This window comes from Aphanomyces astaci (assembly GCF_000520075.1).
Source record: "Aphanomyces astaci strain APO3 unplaced genomic scaffold supercont1.7, whole genome shotgun sequence".
Classification (NCBI taxonomy): domain Eukaryota; phylum Oomycota; class Saprolegniomycetes; order Saprolegniales; family Verrucalvaceae; genus Aphanomyces; species Aphanomyces astaci.
Genome location: NW_009798270.1, coordinates 902,482 through 921,086, shown reverse-complemented (window position 1 = coordinate 921,086; position 18,605 = coordinate 902,482). Strand labels below are relative to the sequence as shown.

General features: G+C 52.5%; 4 protein-coding genes across 7 annotated transcripts; 2 read left to right on the top strand and 2 right to left on the bottom strand.

Moving 5' to 3' along the window:
- Nucleotides 1-1,661: 1,661 nt before the first annotated feature.
- Nucleotides 1,662-2,935, top strand: H257_04240 (hypothetical protein). The gene has a single exon (XM_009828657.1). It carries the CDS (start codon nucleotides 2,348-2,350, stop codon nucleotides 2,816-2,818), a length of 471 nt encoding a protein of 156 aa, XP_009826959.1. The 5' UTR covers nucleotides 1,662-2,347; the 3' UTR covers nucleotides 2,819-2,935.
- Nucleotides 2,936-4,933: 1,998 nt separating this feature from the next.
- Nucleotides 4,934-8,864, bottom strand: H257_04239 (hypothetical protein). Of its 3 annotated transcripts, XM_009828656.1 has the most exons (5): nucleotides 5,930-8,864; nucleotides 5,730-5,873; nucleotides 5,453-5,664; nucleotides 5,224-5,384; nucleotides 4,934-5,173 (listed from the first exon to the last, which is right to left on the bottom strand). In XM_009828656.1, exons 1-5 carry the CDS (start codon nucleotides 8,837-8,839, stop codon nucleotides 5,043-5,045), a joined length of 3,558 nt encoding a protein of 1,185 aa, XP_009826958.1. In that variant the 5' UTR covers nucleotides 8,840-8,864; the 3' UTR covers nucleotides 4,934-5,042. The 3 variants fall into 3 exon arrangements, with proteins under 3 accessions (XP_009826958.1, XP_009826956.1, XP_009826957.1); XM_009828654.1 differs by having other exon boundaries at nucleotides 5,224-5,664; XM_009828655.1 differs by having other exon boundaries at nucleotides 4,934-5,384.
- Nucleotides 8,865-9,787: 923 nt separating this feature from the next.
- On the top strand, nucleotides 9,788-13,296 carry H257_04238. Of its 2 annotated transcripts, none has more exons than XM_009828652.1 (3): nucleotides 9,788-9,900; nucleotides 9,957-10,088; nucleotides 10,134-13,296. In XM_009828652.1, exons 2-3 carry the CDS (start codon nucleotides 9,967-9,969, stop codon nucleotides 13,228-13,230), a joined length of 3,219 nt encoding a protein of 1,072 aa, XP_009826954.1. In that variant the 5' UTR covers nucleotides 9,788-9,900; nucleotides 9,957-9,966; the 3' UTR covers nucleotides 13,231-13,296. The 2 variants fall into 2 exon arrangements, with proteins under 2 accessions (XP_009826954.1, XP_009826955.1); XM_009828653.1 differs by having other exon boundaries at nucleotides 9,788-9,885; nucleotides 10,134-13,295.
- Nucleotides 13,297-13,759: 463 nt separating this feature from the next.
- H257_04237 (hypothetical protein) lies at nucleotides 13,760-17,288 on the bottom strand. The gene is made up of 2 exons (XM_009828651.1): nucleotides 14,333-17,288; nucleotides 13,760-14,278 (listed from the first exon to the last, which is right to left on the bottom strand). Coding segments are annotated over exons 1-2 (1,521 nt in total). The 5' UTR covers nucleotides 15,852-17,288; the 3' UTR covers nucleotides 13,760-14,276.
- Nucleotides 17,289-18,605: the final 1,317 nt, after the last annotated feature.

The following is an 18,605-nucleotide window of genomic DNA, read 5'->3' as shown; positions in this document are numbered from 1 at the left end:
GTACAGCTGGACCGCAAATTGTCCACTGATGTGCAAAATTTGTTCTCGCTGTCTAATTGGCTATAATCTTCCAATCAAATCATTCGTCAGTTGTGTCATCATCCGGATTATGTTGACGTTTCAAATATGTCGGAAGCATTGTCGGATTCAATTTTGAGGTCGGATTTATCATCCTATGGTATTTACCATGCTTCTCGAGCACCCTTGCTCTTTGAGCACCCATGCATTTATGCATTACCTTAGGCTTTTGCCTTACTCTATGAGTAACCATGCACTTACAGTTATGTGCCCAACACTAATTTTTGTGTGTTCATGTACTACCTTCTTCGCCTCTGTTCTCATGGTGGCTTTTATAGTGACATGCCTTTGGCATTTTTGGCCTCCGCGAATTTTCGCTAAGCCCTTTTTGCCTTTGGCATTGCCTCTCTTTGAGAACTTCGTCTCGAAGGCCGTCAGCAGTCCGTTGCCCAGTGGGGTGGCTGTCAAGAAGGGGCACTTTGGCCGTTCTTGCTTTGGCCTTTTTCGCTGAGGTTCGGTCACTTACGGATAATATCCGGTCATCCGGAATTATCCGGTGTTCTTTCTCTGCAGAAGCCGGACTGTTTATGCCCAATCATAGGTCAGCTAAACAGTCCGTTAATGATCATCTTTGGTTTTGCCCTCGACCACACAAGGGTTCTTCGTCGTCGTCCCTCCTCAGTGCTACCCCCTACATCGTCCCTCTTGACAGGTTTGGCAGTAATTTGGAAATTCGGCGGTCTGACCACGTCGGACACTATCTAATTATCATGAACACTATTTCCGATAGCTCGATATTGTGAATACAGTACCGGTAGCACAGTTTTTGCTCAAGACACGAACGACTGATTTTGGGGCCAATCGAATGGGTGGAACTTCAAGTACAGTATACTCCGGAGAGTACACTGTACTGGTAGCAATAATCTTGAGCAGTAATTCAGTATTTAAACTGAATGGCCTACTGTACAACTACAGTGCGCGTCATTAAAAAGCCTGTAAAAACATGAGGCCCAAAACTGCTCCGTACAATTCGTCAAATGACAATTATGAATCGCTCTATAGATCGATAGTTTACAGTTACAGGTGTAGTAAGCCGAAGGCGTATCGACTATACCCGTAGGAACGTATGGGCAGGGTTCCGTGACACTTGTTGGGACTCTTCGATGGAGGGTTCCTTATTCCAAATTGCTATTATTCGAAATTCGGTATTGGTGTTGATGGAAAATGAACTACTTCGTGGTAAAAGAGTGGAAATATTCGTAGGCTGAAAACACTTTCGAGTTTTATCCAGTTAATAGTACTCCACTCAAACTCAAAAAAAGTTGAGGTGATTAGTTGAAAATTTCATCGTGATTGTTTTTTACCAATCATGCATCATGGCACGCCATACCTATAATTGTTAGAAGCCAATCCTGAATTTCGCAAAATTGACTAACAGTATGGTAGTCAGAGTTGGTCATCTGCCTCGAACTGTATACAAGTCCTAACTGTAAACGTATACTAACTAGTACGTACTACGTAGTACTAATCAGCTTTACGTTACGTACCCCTTTCTGGGTTCAACGAAAGGTAGCAAGTCAAGTCTTACGCTGAACTCACAGTCAAGTGCAAAGTGCATGCCTAAGTCCTGCTGCTCCACAGTCGTCACGTGTATCCTACGTAATTCACTAGTATTTAATAGTTTAGATGTACCCGTCCACTATCACTGCAGTCTAATCCTGCATGTCTTGTGCTATAGCCACAGGTTAAAAAACGCTCCTTCCGACACTGACCGCCCGAGTTTCGGTTGCGCAGTGGCGCCATTGATGTCGAATGGCAGGGGTTCGTACTCTGGGATGCTGGACGGCGTCGCTTGATGTGAGGGGAGCTTAGTTGGAAAAGTATGCTCCAAGTGGGTGTGCCATTGAGCAGGAGGCGAGTCCACCATGTTGAAGGTGAGGCGGCCTGCGGACGTTGGGGCAGTGTACGCGGGGATGGCAATTTGTAGGGGCGGCTGGTGGGGGTGCTGATGGTACTGGAAGTGCGGCGAGCTCTGATGGAGCTGCGGCGGCAGTTGGGGGTGGGTATTCTGCTGTTGAGGGGCAAGATGTTGGTGGTGACCGTGATGATGCGGCCGGTTCTGCACAAAATCAGAGTGGCTTCGTTGAAGTGACACTGCGGGGGCTCGGAACGAGGGGGGCTTGGCGGCAGCAAGCGCCATTTTGGCGTCGTATCGCAGGACGGAGATGATGTGTTCGTCAATTGCGGCCGACGACAGCCCATCAAACGCAGACGTCGACGAAGCGCTGCTGTAGCTGCTTCTGCTGCTCGATGTACTCGGGCTAGGTGGATGTGCGGCCAGCTCATGTGCCACTGCTGGCCACGAAGACGAGTCAGGTTTTGGGGACGACGAGTCGTCGTGGAGGTCGCGGTGGGTCTTGAGGTGTCGTCCGAGGTTGCCCGAGGTACTGAATCGTTTGCTACAGCCGTCCACTTTGCACGTGAATGGTCGAATGCCCGAGTGGGTCTTGGTGTGTCGAGCCAGTTTCTCCTTGGTGCAAAACCGTTTGTAGCACAACTCGAACGAGCACCCAAACGGCTTTTCGCCCGTGTGGGTAAACTTGTGGCGGCTGAGGTTGCCCGACGTGCTAAAGCTCGCCATGCAGCCATCATAGTCGCACGCGTACGGCCGAGCGCCTGTGTGGGTCTTTGTGTGCTCCTTCAATGTGAATTTGCGATTGAACCGCTTGCCGCAGCCCGGTGCGAGGCACACAAAGCGGCGCTCTTGGCCACTCGTCATGGTCGGCGATGGCTGCGGTGACGTGATGTCCTTCGATCTATCTCCACCGTGTGCTTCGACCTGCACTAGACGTCCATCCAGCGACACCATAGAAGAGGCATGAGGAAAGGCATGCATGTCACCAACGCGAAGCAAAAGGCCAAGTGGGAATGGAGGCAAAAACAGCACCCGCAGAACCCAGGTGGCATTGGAATTAAGGGAATTAACCACCCCTTAAAGCGTTAAACTATGCGTTGAGTAGCTTCAACTTTCAACGCATATATGCGTTTTAACTCAAGTCACTGATAAAACGCTCGGAATACTTGTATAAAAACGTGTTTTTACCCGTGGACTAAAGTCGAGTTTACCAATGTCGCGGTGGTTTGCTGTTATTTCGTGGCTGCAGTTTGTTTAGCCACGTCGAGGGGGTTGCATACTAGGACATTACAGCTTGGCTGTGTTTGATATTGTAGTTCCCACCGCCGCCGAATGATAGGAATGTCGAAGGGGACTTTGTAAACTCACAGGACTGGACGCACTGTGAGTAGTCCCACGATGGCTGGCGCATGAAACCAGCTGGTTTGGCAGAGGTGTGTCCGATCAACATTCCCAAAGATTCCGTTTGGGGAAGTGGTGTTAACGTTACGGTAAGAAACCCACGACGCAGGGCATAGGAAGTCAAACGATGTGAAGTGTGAAAGCCCAACGCGCGAGGCTATGCAATAGATCGATCATGGTTGTCAAAATGAAACCCTATTATTGCGTTTCTACAGTACTCGACCTTAAATGACACGAGCCTGCGACACGTCTTCGATCATGTCGCTTTGATCGTCATGCATCCAGTGCCCACCATACTGAAACCAAGTAGTATCGGGCTACCAATGAAACAATTGTGGACCAAATAAGAAGAACCAGGTACAAATCAATTGATGTTCTTTGCGGTAAAGCCGAACCGATGGTGCCTGTTGTGCTATAATCACTCACAACACTGGACAGAGACTTTGGACGTGATTGGTCAATGCACAACGCACCATAGACAGTGGCTATCTGTCTACTCGCCACTTCGTTCCAAAAACGGTGTGGACGCTGACTGGGACGGAAAGATCAAGCGCAATATTACAGCAAACCCCTGTATTCTAAGGTGCGTTCTGTCGACATACTATACGTATACATTATTGCCCTACACCAGAACACCATTGTGTAACAACACCCGACAAGAAACGAGCGTCGAATCGGTTCTGTGATCTGCTTGGAGCACAAGTACATACTTTTGAACAACGACAATATAATGCTACCCTTCACGGGTACGATACAGTAGCCTACCTGGTCAAACTGTTTGAGTTGGTTGCAGCCTGATGACTACCGTATTACTGTGAATCTGGTAGGGGATGAAAAGTCGTCGTTTGTTCGTTGAAACGAATGCATGCTCGACACAACGATCGGACGATCAGTTTCCCTTTTTTGTCCACTTTGAAATTGAACAATTCAAGTGTGGTCGTTGAAATCCGAGTCCTACTGTACAAACATACAGTACAATGTTGCACGCGTACTATTAATAGTACAGTAGTACGCGACAACGCAAAGGCAACCAGAGTAATTCCCTGAGAGCATGTTGCCTTTGCTTACGTAATCGTTTCACTTGTTCGTATGATGTCTCAGATAAGTGCAGTGTAAGCCAACACAACAGGGGAAAGCACCTTTCAGTGGTTAATGATAGGTGATGCAACTTCGCCCCGGGAATAACAATACAAAAGGAGGTCTCGGGACTCGGAGATTACTGTACCGTACTGGTCTTGTTGAAGGGAAATGATTACGTAAGCAACAGTGAAACTGTGGGTCTCAGGGAATTCCTCGAGATCTCTCAACATCCACAGGTTCAGCACACAGCCGACTGGTAGAGTTCGGTGCAGCTGAACCCCTTCAGCTAACCTAATGCATATTGCAACGCTGTGCTAATATCACGCACAGCGCCGGGTCGTGGGTCGCCAGCAGCGTCTACAGGTACAACTTGCTTTTTATGGCGCGTGGTCATGTCCCTCAATAATTATGTTCCGCAGTGAATGTTACTTACTATAACGTTAACCTTCAGCATAATATTTAGAAACACGTCGAAATGTGTGTGTGTGTCTACAGCAACCATAATTCACCCACGTTCCAGCGAATCATTCAACAATAACTAATTATTGCTTGTTGATAATAATAATATTCAGTTGGGGCAACCAATCACTACCGACCCCACCATTCTCGGGAAAAATCGAACTCCGAATTACTTGAATCCCATGTCGCGCTTGTACGCGACCTTGTCTCGCATCGTCGGTCGGTCTGCGAGCCAATTCCCCGAGCTCGTACGTTTGTTGAATCGTTTCTTCTTGTTTGCGTCCGACGATTGAAAGATGGCTACATACACAAGCATGAACGTCCACTTCCAAAGCGATGTTGTCATGTACCTTCCAAGTCGCACGAGTCGACAAAGTCGGGGAACACTGACGGCGTCGGATCCGTCCCGTCCGGGCCAAACTGGCGGGCCAAAGCGAGCTCCAGGGCTTCACGTTGGGCCCACTTGGGAATCTTCTTCTGCTCCGCGTCCGAGTTGCCGCTGTCTTCGTCACTACACGGGTCGAATATGTTTTGATGGAATTCAAGCAAAGTACACACATATATATATATGGGGGATACCTTTCGGGACCGTCGGACATTTCATAATTCGTGTGCTCTTTCTTGGATGGCGTGCCTTGTTTCGTGTTTGGTTGCAGTCCCCCCACGGTCCCCGACGGTTGATGCGGGACCGGAGGAGGCAAAGGGTCGGTCCGATGAGTTGGCGCTGGCACGGCGGGGGGTGGAGGCAACGGCGTGTCCCGATTGAGCCCGTCCATCTCTCGAAGATGGCGCTATGTCAAATCACATCATCGCATGTTTATGATTCACACAACCACCGTTGTTGCCGTCGTCGTACCATGCCTAGCTCTTTGCCCGTGTGGTCCTTTCCCTGGAGTTTCTTTTTTTTTTCGTCCTTGGCATCCATATCTTGCAGCCGATGTTGCTTCTTCTTCGCCAACTCGTCTTCCCGCTCCTTCTTTTCACGGGCTTCTCGCTCCCGCTACATCATGCGTCACATACAAAGCACCAGTCCACATCGAAGGGTGGACCTAATACCTTGAGTCGGGCGTCTTTTGCCATCTTATCGGTACTCGTTTGGTCCTTCGTACTCGCCGCTTTTCGTCGCTTGTCTCCGTCTGCTTTGCGCTGGTCTTCGTACTTTTTCCACAACTCTTGTTGCCGCTGCTTCTTTTCAGCCTCCCGTTGCTTTTCCATGAGCCGATTCCGCTCGGCCATGCGCAGCGACGTCACTACGATCGGCCCCGCCCCGCGCGTGGTGGATTTCGCGGCTGTCGACTCCTTCTCCACCAGCGACGTGAGGGAATGCAACCCGCTGACGAGGTTCGAAGGCTTTTTCGCGACGCCACTCGACGACGCAACCCCCGACGAGCTGGATTCACTCGACGACGAGTCAGCCGACGGGAGCGACATGGTCCCGTCTTCAAGTTGGTTGGACTCATGGACGACGACGGACGTGCTCGTGTCGACCGTGGAGGATGAAGAAGCCGCGATGCCAACTGGAACGGCGGCAGCACTCAACTTGGCGGTCGCTTTGAGCGTGTCCATTTCTTGCTCAATGCGCTTCTTGGCCGATTCTTTGGCGGCCAGTCGAAGGCGTTTGGACTCGCGCTCGATGGCTTCTTGAAACTCCCGCTCCTTGGCGTCCTCCGTGGTGGCGATGGCCAAGGTCATCGGTGTCTCCAGCCTTACTTTGGGGCTTACTCGAGGTGGGGACTTTGGCAGGGTCGACGTTTTCTCCACGGAAACGTCCACCGCCGTCACCGCATTCTTCTTCCTAGCTTGATGGGGGTCGTACAACGACGACGAGGACGCCCCCCCCTGTCGCTTCGAGTGTTGAAACGTCGCTTTGGTCTGAAACACCTTTGGCGCGGGGACTTTTGGCACGGGGGTGGTGCTGCGGCCGTACATGTCGGTCGAGTTGAACGTATCGTCATCATCCCCGGACGCCGCCGCCTTGGACAGCCCGAACGCCGACTTGAACGACGCAAATCCCTTCACAATGGGCGACGTCGCAGTCGCAAACAGCGACGCGGCTGTGGACATGAGCAGGTCCGACGACTTGGGCACGGTCACGCCCTCGTTGTCGTCATCGTCGTCGTGGTTCTTTGGGTGGCGCGATGGCATGGAAAAGGCTCGGGGGGACGAGTTGAGACTGCTCGTGGTGAACAATTCGTCGTCCGGTTTCACTGGCGGGTTGGGGACGATGGGGGAGAGGTCGCCGCCAAAGAGGGGACGTGAGGGATGCGACAAGGCCGAGTGCGGGCGCAGGTGGTGGTGCGGTGACGACGCGCCTTCGTCCCGAGGTCTGCCGCTGCTTTCTCCTGCCCCGAGGGGTGGTTGGCTGTCTTGCATACGATTGAGAGCGGGGGATTCCATCAAGGGTGGCCGCGCACTGGATGGGGTCGCCGTCAAAGTAGGCAGCAGCCGGGTCTCTGAGGTCGTCGATATGGTGGGGTTGGTGGCGCTTGGTGTCCGTCCAAGAAATGGAGACACTGTCGAATCGAACAACGCCACCGCCTTGACAGACTTCGTCGGATGGGAAGGCGGCGCCGCGACGTCGTGGAGGGATACAGTTTTCGGTGGCGGGGAATCCGGGGACCTTGGACTCGTTTGGTCAAGTGGCGGAGGGGCAACCAAAGTGTCGGCAGCGTCGGCCGCTTTCGGTAGACGACTTTCTTCCAAGGCAAGTACCTTCGACGAGGAGTCGACGTGATCGGCATGCGGCAGCGGTGGTGGTGATGAAACGCCCGTGACTGCGTGGCCCAAGGGTTGCTGCCTTGGACTTGTGTCTTCAGGGACGTTATCGCTGGATCTTCCTGACGTTGGACGTGAAATCGGCGAGCTGCTAGCTTTCGGCTTGGACGAGGCCTTGGAAGGATGCTTCTTGGGGGGAGGGGGCGACACGAGGTCAATGATATTTTCCATTCTGCTGGATGAATCAGTCGGTGATTCCGGCTTGACTACTATCCTTGCGCTGCTATCGTCGTCGCCGCTGTCGTCAACATGCGAGTTCAAGTTGATGAATCGAGCCATGCGACTTTTCCGAGGGTCTTCCACGTCATTGCGAGCATTCTTGTCGGTGGAAGGCTTTGAATCCACTCTCGCTGCGGTGTCGTGGCGTCTTGCTGGCCCTGGACGCCGCAGTGGTCGGGACGGCTTGGCTCCTTCGTGCAATACAACCACTGGCTCTTCACTTGTTGCTGACGAGGCAACAGCGGCGTCTTGTTTGATGACGTCGCTTGAACGAAGGTTCTTTCTTGTAGAGTGAACGGGCCCTGTCGTGTTCGCCACGTCGGGAGAATGCACGTCCACCGTGCTCACGTCGCTGTCCCCAACAATCTCGTCATGCATCTTGTCGTCCGAAAAATCGACCGAAACATGATCACTTGGGTGTCCGTGAGCCTTTTGACGTGCCGCGCTGGCTTCCGATTTCTCGATTTCGATGGCTTCCAGCAGTCGGGCTACCAAAGTCGACTTCACACCCGTAGTCTTGAGCCCCCTATCTTTCAGCTCCTGCTTCAGCTCGGCTACTTTCAGCGCAAACGGATTCACTTCTTCCTTTTCGTCGTCGATGTGGTCGTCCTCGCGTTCTTGGAGTGATCGCTTTCTTGGTGGGTTCCGTGACGATGCCCGATGCTTTGATCGTGTGTCGTACTCAGGAGGCGGTGCTTTCACCTCATCAAGTACGACCTTCTCCTCAATGGACTTCTGGCGCTTCTCTACTGCCGGAGTAACATGGCGTGGTCGCTGTGGAATGTCGAGGTCCAGTCGTCTTTTCTTGGCATTGACCTCTGGCCGTCGAATGTCCAGCGAGATACTGCAGCATAATGCAACCAGCCACTTGCTATTCTCCTTCGCCGACTGTTCTAGCGCAGCTAAAGCCTGCCGGGAGTTCTCTGTGATGTGTTCCTGGGCCTTCTTGAAGTGATCATCGTCATGGTCCATCGTCGGCACGGCGCCTCAGCAAAATTCAAAAGCCAAATTAATTCAAATGTACTGCATCGATTTATACAGGCCTTGCAATAATTAATATATATATATTACCCTGGCCTCAGACCAATATTTGTTTTCAACAATATTGATTTTGCAAATGGGAATATTCCAATGAAATGGCCCAGTGAGACATTTCGGTGCACCCACAGGAAATTTCCGCCAACTAAATTTCCAATCAGAAATCCTGACTAGACAATCCTTGACACACGCACACCCATTCGATAAGCGGGCCAGCAACAAACAATGCCATCCCATCATCGCTTCACGACCCAACATGATGCAGATAACGCGTGTTCCAAGGAGCGGATATAGCGACTGTGAAACTTGCTGATTTGCTAAAACTCGCGGTCACTTGAATCTTTTCCAATTGAATGATTGGATCATTTCATTGGAATATTCCCATGTGCACAAGAATCACTGTTAATAATAATACTATTGCTTATCTGACATTCACAGGTCAATCGACATTTTATTTGTCGGAAAATGTATTTTCCGTGATAATGCCTGACGACGGACACTTCATCACGAACCGATTCCACAAGCATCTTGCAACCTCCTCGCGGACGAAATGCCCATGAATCATGGCAGCGAGCCTTGAACATTCTTATCCCAGGACATGCCCAATTGCGTAGCACGGGTCGATTTCTGTTCAAGGCGACATGGCTGCTTCCAAGTCGACAAAACTCGAGTAACTAGCAGGCCACTGCCTCCCTTGCGGGGCGTTGTACGCTCGTGAGGGCTGTGCATGCTAACTATGTAGTCCACATGCCCGCTTCTCGATGGATACGCATGCATACTAGTATAAGCATGCTGCCATCGCCATGAATATGTGTGAATAATGATACGGGGGGTAGGGTTAGATCCTCCTCTGGTGGCCTGGCATATTTTTGTTGATCAGGTCGAGAAACGGCTGTTGGGGGTCGAAAAAAGTGAGGCGTGCCAGCAGCATCAGCAGCAGCAGCAGCAGCGAGATCCAACGCGATAAGTTGGACGACGCGGTGGGACTGTCAAATGTACCTGCCCTCCTCCATCATCATCACGACCATCCTCTCACGTTTGTCTTGCGTAGCACGACGCTTATGATGAAAGGTCCTCGCGCGTCGTGCGAAGGATTCCTCACGTTCCGTACGAGTCCGTACTCGCCGCCGCCGATGGTCCGGCACTACTGCCTCTTGATCGGAACGTGCTTTTACTACTACAGGTATGCGTGTCGTTGGCGTGTTGTCAAGTCTCACCGCGATGGTAGCACACAAGAAGATGCCGAGCACATGATGCGCGTAAAAGGCGAAGTGGACGTCATCGGCGTCCAGGACTGGGATGGGAAGGGCAACATGCACATCTACACGCACGGGTTTCTCTTTGCCACGGCGCAGAACAAGGTGTTCTACGCGTACGCGGACTCGGCGATGGACAAGGAAAAGTGGCACCGTGCGATTCAAATGAACATTGAGACCAACGTGCCGGTACTGACGGCGACGCTCCACAGCAGTCCGTCGAGCTGCAGCAGCGACGGCGCCGTGCTGCTGTCCCCAGCGAGCTCCGTCGTGGAACTGGATATGCAGTTGAAATGTCTGCGGTGTCAGCCCTCGGCGGACGACCCAGCCGCGATCGCGGCGGCGGCGGCGCTGACCAAGTTCAAATGCTCGAGCTGCGACGCCACCTACTGCGACCGGCACTCGCAGCACAAGCTGCCGCTACCGCATCGATCGTACTACTCGGCCATGCGTATCTGCGACGACTGCTACCACGCACAATCGTTTGTTAATTACATCAAGGCCATCAAGCAGCGACTGGACTCGGGGATTTGCGTGTACCCGCGGCCGCTCAACCCCGACGCGCCCATCGAGCTCATCATGCCCATGGGGCCATCGCACACGGAAGCCACCAACATCGCCATCGACCTGTTCAAGCAAGGCGCGATCACGGCCGAGGAATTTGAGGTGCTGCTGCTAGCTGACAAGCGGTACCTCGATCACACAGTGGAGCAGCCCGAGATCCCGCTGGACATCAAGATCCTGGGGCTGCATCGGGAGTTCCGGTCGCCGACGTTCACCGTGTTTCGAGCCATCATCCTGCTCCACCAAAACCTGGAGAGCGACCCGCTCGTGTTCAAGCCGATTGTGGAGAAACTCGTGCAGTTTTCATTCACCAAGATCAACGAAGTCGAGTTCTTCTGGCCCCAGCTCGTCCATGCGTACCTGAACGTGCCCACGTTTGAGTTTGAAAAACTGTTTTGGATGGATGACCTGATCTTGTCCATCTGCGCGCGGTCGATTCACTTGGCGCTGCTCCTGATCTGGCAGCTGCGCGGCGCCGTCGAGGATGCCGCCGACCCCCAGTCCCCCATCAAGACCCAGTCCACGTACGCCCGCGTTGTGCGACTCATTGTCGAGATCGAAGTGCGCATCGTGGGGTCGGCCAGGTCCGACGTGCTCACGTCCAAGCGCATTCTGCCCACCATGACGGATGAGCAGTTCCATTTAGCTGGGCGGATACTGGACGCGATCACCGAGTACAGACACCAAGCCGAGCAACAGCACACGGCCGTGGACGACGTCAAGTTTTCCGACTATTCGTGCTTCCAGCAGCACTTGCTGGGCTCGATCGTGGCCACTTCGTCCCCTGGCATGTCGACGCCGACGCCCGTGAAAAGCGTGTCGGACTGGATCAAACGGTCCGATTCGTTTCCTCTGCCCAGTGGGGGCCACACAACCCCCCCCCTACCTACCGCCGCCCCCCCCCTCCGCCGGAAAACGTCCATCTGCGACGCTGACCTAACTGTGCTATCGACCTACTACAATGATGAGTGCGACTTTGTCCAGCAGATCACGGATATTGCCGAGAAGCTCCGGTTCGTCCCCATCACGGAGCGAAAGCCGATGCTCGCCAAGCATCTCGAGACGTTCCAGCTGCCGCGGATGGCGTACATTCCGCTGGTCAAGGCAACGGATCCGTTCGAGCAGATTGTTCGGCTGCCATACAACGAAGGCACAGCATTTAGTACCAAAGCGCGTGTGCCCATCTTGCTTGTGTTTGAAGTGATCCGCGGCGTCGGTTCGAGTTTGAACCTTCTGTCCCCGACTACTACTACTAGTAATACGACTACTACTACTAGTGGTAGTACAAAACCGTTGGCGGGGGGCGCGGCGGCGGCGGCTCCCAGTAGTAGTAGTACAGGTGCCGTGAACCCCCCCGTGGTGTACGACGACGACGACGACGAAGTGCGTCACATGATCAACCGGGAAAGCTTGGACAAGAACGAGACGTTGGCGGACGCGACCCCGTCGACCCCGTCGATTGTGGACACGGACCTGCTGATGGGGTCCGACGAGGAAGACAGTATCGACACCCACGACGGATGCGAAGCTGAAAGCGTCGGGTTTGACCAAGCGATGGAGTTATCACATATGAGCATGTCGGAGGAAGTGATGGAGCGCGAGAAGACCCGCAAGCGCGACTTGGAGGCGGCGTTTGGCGAGTCGTGGGCGTCTAAGCGGGAGCGCATGAAGGGGCTAAGTCCGAACGGGCACGTTCCTGGCTGGGATATTGTGTCGATGATTGGCAAAAGCAACGACGACATGCGACAGGAAGTGTTTACGCTGCAGCTGATTCAAAAGTTTATGGACATCTTCAAGGCAGCGAACTTGCCCATTTGGCTCAAGGTGTACCGTATCATCGCCACGAGCTCGTCCACGGGTATCATCGAGACGCTTGTGAACGCGATATCGCTCGACGGCCTTAAAAAACGAGACGGGTACGTGTCATTGCTGCACCACTTTGAAAAGTCGTACGGCCCGCCCGACTCGCCGCGGTTCATCGAAGCGCAGACGCAGTACATTCAGTCCATGGCCGGGTACTCGCTCGTGTCGTACTTTTTGCAAATCAAGGATCGACACAACGGCAACATCATGCTCGACAACGAAGGCCATATCATCCACATTGACTATGGGTTCCTCCTTGGCATTGCACCCGGCGGAAGCTTTAGCATCGAAACCGCGCCGTTCAAGTTGACCACGGAAATGGTTGAATGCATGGGCGGCCCCGACTCGGACGGGTTCAAGGAATATGTGACACTGTGCACGAGGGGCTTTTTGGCGCTGCAGCAAAACTGCGACGACTTGTGCGACCTAGTGGAAGTCATGGCGCACCAGTCGCCGTTCCCGTGCTTCTTTCAAAAGGACACGGCCGCCATCTTGTCGAGGTTCCGAGGCCGGTTCAAAGTGTCCCTGTCCAAGCACGAGGTGGTGTCGCATATGCTGTACCTGATCCGAAAAAGCCATGGCAACTATAGCACCAACCAGTACGACAACTTTCAGAGAATCACCAACGGCATCCGCCCGTAGTAGCAGCATGTAGCAGCGTTGTGGCTGTTCTTCGAGTAATATATACAGACAGCAACCCCCCCGAAACGAAACACTCGATATATGCTGCACATATGATAGAACGTTACTATTCTAACGTTAGATTTCCCATCGCGTTAGACGTGGAGTTACTGGGACTGCCAACTGGAAAATACTGTAGTTATTGCCTCGTCGATTCGAAATTGGAGGGGGGTGCTCGCTCATGTCAATGACCAGAATAACCAAATCGGTAGACAATCGATCAACCAATCAAAGCCCAGATATAAAAACAAGTAGCCAACCAAATCCACTCTTCGACGAATTGAATATCGAATTAGTGTGTGGCTCTAAATTAATGTGAAGGTGGACGATTTTTACATACAAAAGTCAGTACAATGAATCGATCGATAGATTTGGTGTATCAGCACAAAAGTCCAATTTTAGGTAAAAGGGCAATACCAGTACAAAGTGGAATAAATCGCAACTGTGTTGCGTCGTATTTGATCCGAACCAAGGCCCAACATATGAACGAGCACAATTTACTTTTGAAGTCTACAATCATTGCGACAACTGTAGTTCCTCCCCCCTGGGATCTTGCCGGTGCTGGAGTCGTTTGTCCGGGTAGTTTAGTCGTTTATGCTAATGTTATGTGGTTGACTTCATATGCATCCACGGCGCATCTTTTCGATCGGGATTTTACTAGTTGCAGTTCGACTCAACTGTACGGACGCTTCGTCATTGGACTGATTGTTTTGACTTTCAAGGAACGTCCATGATATGATCATCTTCGCACACACTTTTGTGTTGGAACCAAACAGAAGTGTCATTTGTCGACTTGTTGCAATGCAAAGCTAGACACAGTCGTAGGAGCAGACCTCCCCTCGACCCCCCCGCTGCTTTCGACGTGCCATCGAATAAGGCGATGAGGTGCATGCCCGACTCGCAGGTCAGCCCCGCTTTGCCAATTCCAAGGATGGATAGGAAATCGGCGTGGACATATCTGATGAAGTTCTCCGCGTGCGCCCAAGGGAGGTAGACGGCGACAGTGGTCCTATGATACGTAATGCTTCGAAATATCAATCATGCTTTTTCTATGCAAACTGACATCGGAAAATAATGTGATGGATCGTGGCTTCGCCCGAGATGAACCCGCTGCCACACGCATAGCACCAGTGCTGGCCGCAGATGCACGTGATGTGGTCGCATTCGACGGTCTTCTCGGTTTGAACGGTGCAGGTGGGGCAGACGGGGAACTTGACATTCAGTGCAAAGCAGTCGCCGCATTCAAATCTGGCCACGCGGGGGGCGTCTTGCGCACAACTTTTGGCCATCATTTCCTTCACTTTTTCACACGTGCCGCACCACCCGTAGTACGTTTGAGGCTGCATGGGGGGCAGCAGACCTTTGCTTAGCAGTTGCCCCACGGGCTTGTTGTAGCGCTGCCATACGTTGGCCGTGGGCCATTGGCGACAGAACGGACACGTTAAATGAGTTGTGAGCACCACCCGCCCCCGTTTGGTTTGTCCATTCCAGTGGTCCGCGCAGCTGCGGCATACTCGAGTGGGGCATCGCCCGCAGGCAGTCTCGAGCTGGGGAAGCGAGTACTCTTCAAAGCAAAGGTTGCACACATCCGTGAGCGATCCCTCGAGGGTGTCAGCCACCATCTTGTCGCACAACACATCGACAGCATGAACACGTTTCCCCCCAACGCGGAGTTCGAGAGGTAGGTGCTGCATGGCTTGGCGTTCATGGGCTTGGGGTCCCACTTTCGTGCCAAAGAGGAGGGAGTGGTGCTGCGTGTACATTTTGAAGTAATTGGCGTGGGGGAGATTGAACACAACGTCGACAAAGTCGTGGCTTCGCTTGGTTTTCGTCCACCCAAACACACGAGCGACCGCGATGTTGGTTGTCACTAGTGTTTGAAACGGCACCTCTGTGGCGATGGTCGCTGCACGGGGGGCCACCGCGACGCACGTCCACCAACCCTCCCTGCCTTCCGTCGTCGAGATGGAAGTGCGCTGGAGCAGTTGCGCCGGATCGAGGTACTGGTTGAGGCACTGCACACACTCGACGGTGGGGGCGACGGGGCGGGGCTTGACCCATAGTCGACAGTAGAAGCACTTGGGGGCGATGTTGAGCAGATGCGGCTGTACCACCGCGTACAGGCATTGGCATGCACTGCACTCGACAACGTAGGACTGAGTCGGAGGCGTGACATGCTTACGTTCGATAGACCGGGCTTCTGCTGCGCCGTACTCGACGCAGATGGCGCACGTGTCGTGGGTCACCATGAGACTCACGCTCGTGTCGTAGTTGCAGCTACGGCACTTGGCTTTCACGTCTGGACGTAGTTTCGCCTTGTTGGGGATCTCGCCCACAATCACGGGTATGGCCTTCGTCGACGCTAGCCGCATGCGATGCATCGTGTACAACCTGTCGTACACGGTGCGTTCATTTGCAGTCATAACGTGTCGGTTACGATGCAACAGCTTGATATATTCCAGCGCCAGAATCTCAGCAAAGTCCGTGGCGAGTTCCAGGGGCAGCCACGTGCCGCGAATGCGCTCGAGGAAGGACGTCGCTCGATCGCTCAAGATGGAATGGTTGGACGACACGCAAAGCATGGCCACGACCGCACTTCCGCGAAGGGAAAACGACGTGCCAGGCACGACCAAGTGGCACAGGAACGAAAACAGCTGCGTGTCGGGGAGGTCCAGCGGAAGGTACTGTGGCACGCCGTCGACCTCGCCTTCAACGGGGACATCGTCCAGAAACTGCAAATGCGTGAGGATGCATTGAACGGTCCGAATCGCTCCGGGGCTTGGCGCCCGGGCCAACTAGAGCAAGTCAGAGGCGTCAATCGCGTCGACAAGCCCACTGCGTTCCAACACCACACACGGGCGACCCGTAGTAGAGGTGTTTGATACGACGAGAATCGCGTCGCGAATCTCGTGGCTGTGGTTGTGCGAGGCTTCGATCCAGTGCTGGATCTGAGCCTTGTCCAGGCCAGTCAACGCAGACACACACGTCGACAGCTTGATGCTCAACAAGAGATATCGAGGATCCAACCGCCGCCTGCAAATCACGCGTCACAGTTTGGCCAAGATAGGGTTGTAAGTTAAAGCTAGTACGTTGGTCGGCGTGAAGAACGCCCCAAAGATCGTGTACACCATGTTCTGGTACGTGTCGTTGGACTCGAACAGCACCGGGAGTTGGCTCAAATCTTCGAGCATACACGGCAACGGGGTAAACTGAAACAGGTGCTTTGAGAAGGCTAGACGGGTGTCCATGCTGGGAACGACGTCGTTCTCGGTGCCCACGTCAAACTTGGCGTCGTCCACTGTGACGCAGGTAAACTGGCTGGCAAACTCGAACTTGTGCCCCATCAACTGCAGCAGCAGCCTCATCGTGGCCTTGGTGATTTCGGTCGTGGATTCGTTTTCCACGAGCACGACCGGCCCCATCGCCGAGTAAAACAGCACTGACTGTGCCATGTCGTGAACTTCGGGTAGATTCGAGTGGAACGTGTGGACGTGGATGTTGGCCGCTTGGAAGGCGCGGCGGATGGCGAGCCAGTCGTAGCCAGCCGTGTACTGTGGGTTGGCTTCGATGGCATCCATTTCTTGTCGCCAATAGCGAGATAATGTGTGGATGTGGTGCGGGGGCGCGTCTGTGAAGAGAAGGACCAATGCGTCGGTTGGCATGACAGACGCTTGCCGAATGTGGTGGACTGTAGAGTGCACAAAGTTGAGCGCTGTCTTGATGGCCTCGGGGATGTCGCCCCCGCCGTGGGGCACCAAGGCCGCGAAAAAGTCGAGAATTTGCTTGTTTGAGTGTGTTCGTTGACTGCAATGCGTGACCACGAGTTTGCCGTCGCAATGGTCCTTGTACGACACCACATGCAATTTCACACAACCTCGAAAGAGCAGCTTGATGACTGCAAAGACTTGGCGAATCGTGGCCGCCAAGGACGAAATGTACCGACCCATACCGGTAGAGGCAGTGGTGTCGCATACAAGAAACAGATCCACTTCAGTACCATCGCCCCCATTTGCCGTTTGTGTCATGGAGTATACGTATATATGACTGTCGCTTTCTGTACCAGAGTGTATTGTGAATTGTCGAGTGATGGTTATTCCTCTGAGTGATGGACGTTTTGACGTTCCGACGACAAAGCGTCGATTCGTGGTTGGGTTCACCCCCAAACTACGCGAATCCCCCAAACTGTGCACCCACAGGTGATGCTGAAGTGTCAATAGCACGTACCCTTCGTAAACAGGAGTGTCATGCTTCCGTCAAATCACTGTGACTGCGAACGTTAAACGATCATGACTTTACAAGAGCAAGGTAAGGTGGATCCTCGATTCGTGCACCCTGGTATAAACGAATAACCCATGAAATATAATATATTAATTTCATGGGTTATTCGTTTATACTATTAATAGTAGTACTGGTAACGTAGATGGCCAGTTTATGGTGCACTTGAAAGAGACTTCGTCGTAGAATGCAGCTTACTCGTCTCTCAGGGCGGGGATTTCAATTCTGAAAACTGCTCCATGAAGCCGAAAGGTCGGGCATTCTTCTGATTATTTAGAGGCTCTTCCAAGTAACTTTCGAAAACGAACGGAGCCAATCAGAAGCGTGTCCGTCGTAAGTTTGAAATTACTTTTCAAAGAGTCATGTTTTGGTCGTGTTTTGGGTATTGTGCATCCCAAGTAGGTCAAAATGATCGGATTACGTTTTACTTGATCTACCGATAGGTATTGGATACCATATATAGTATTCTACTCGCACCTGGGGCTGCAAGTCCATGCCGATAATGGTCAGAGCCGCCATTAGTGGGCGTGTTCTCGTCAACTGCACCACCAGGAACAGTGAAATCAATCCCACTTCCGCAGGATACCTTTGGGGTCATGCCACCGGCGATACCTATGGTTACTGTACAGTGAGCCGTGACATGTCTTGCTCGCGCGGCTGTTGTTACCGTATAATCTATGTCCTTTTAGGTGGTTAAGTCCTTTTAGGTTCCTGTATAAATTTATACATTTGGACGATCAAATAAAATAAACTTAAACTTTGTAAGGCATTCTTGAAGTTTTATATTTTGAACCCGAAACGTCGTTCGTTTGTGAAATATCACCTACCTATGGTGCACTTCATCTAAAAACTTCCAACTGGCCAAATTGAAGAGTGGAGGTTTTATTATTTAACGTGCAATTATTGTAGTTAAACCCAAAATCCAGATACGTTAAATACCGATTTCATGCGTTTTATCACTGGAGTGGGAGGTTAAAGGTCCCAACTGCCTCCGGATATTAAATACGGATAAGAGTCACATACAAAAATCAAGATACATTTGAGCGGCCACCCCTATCGCC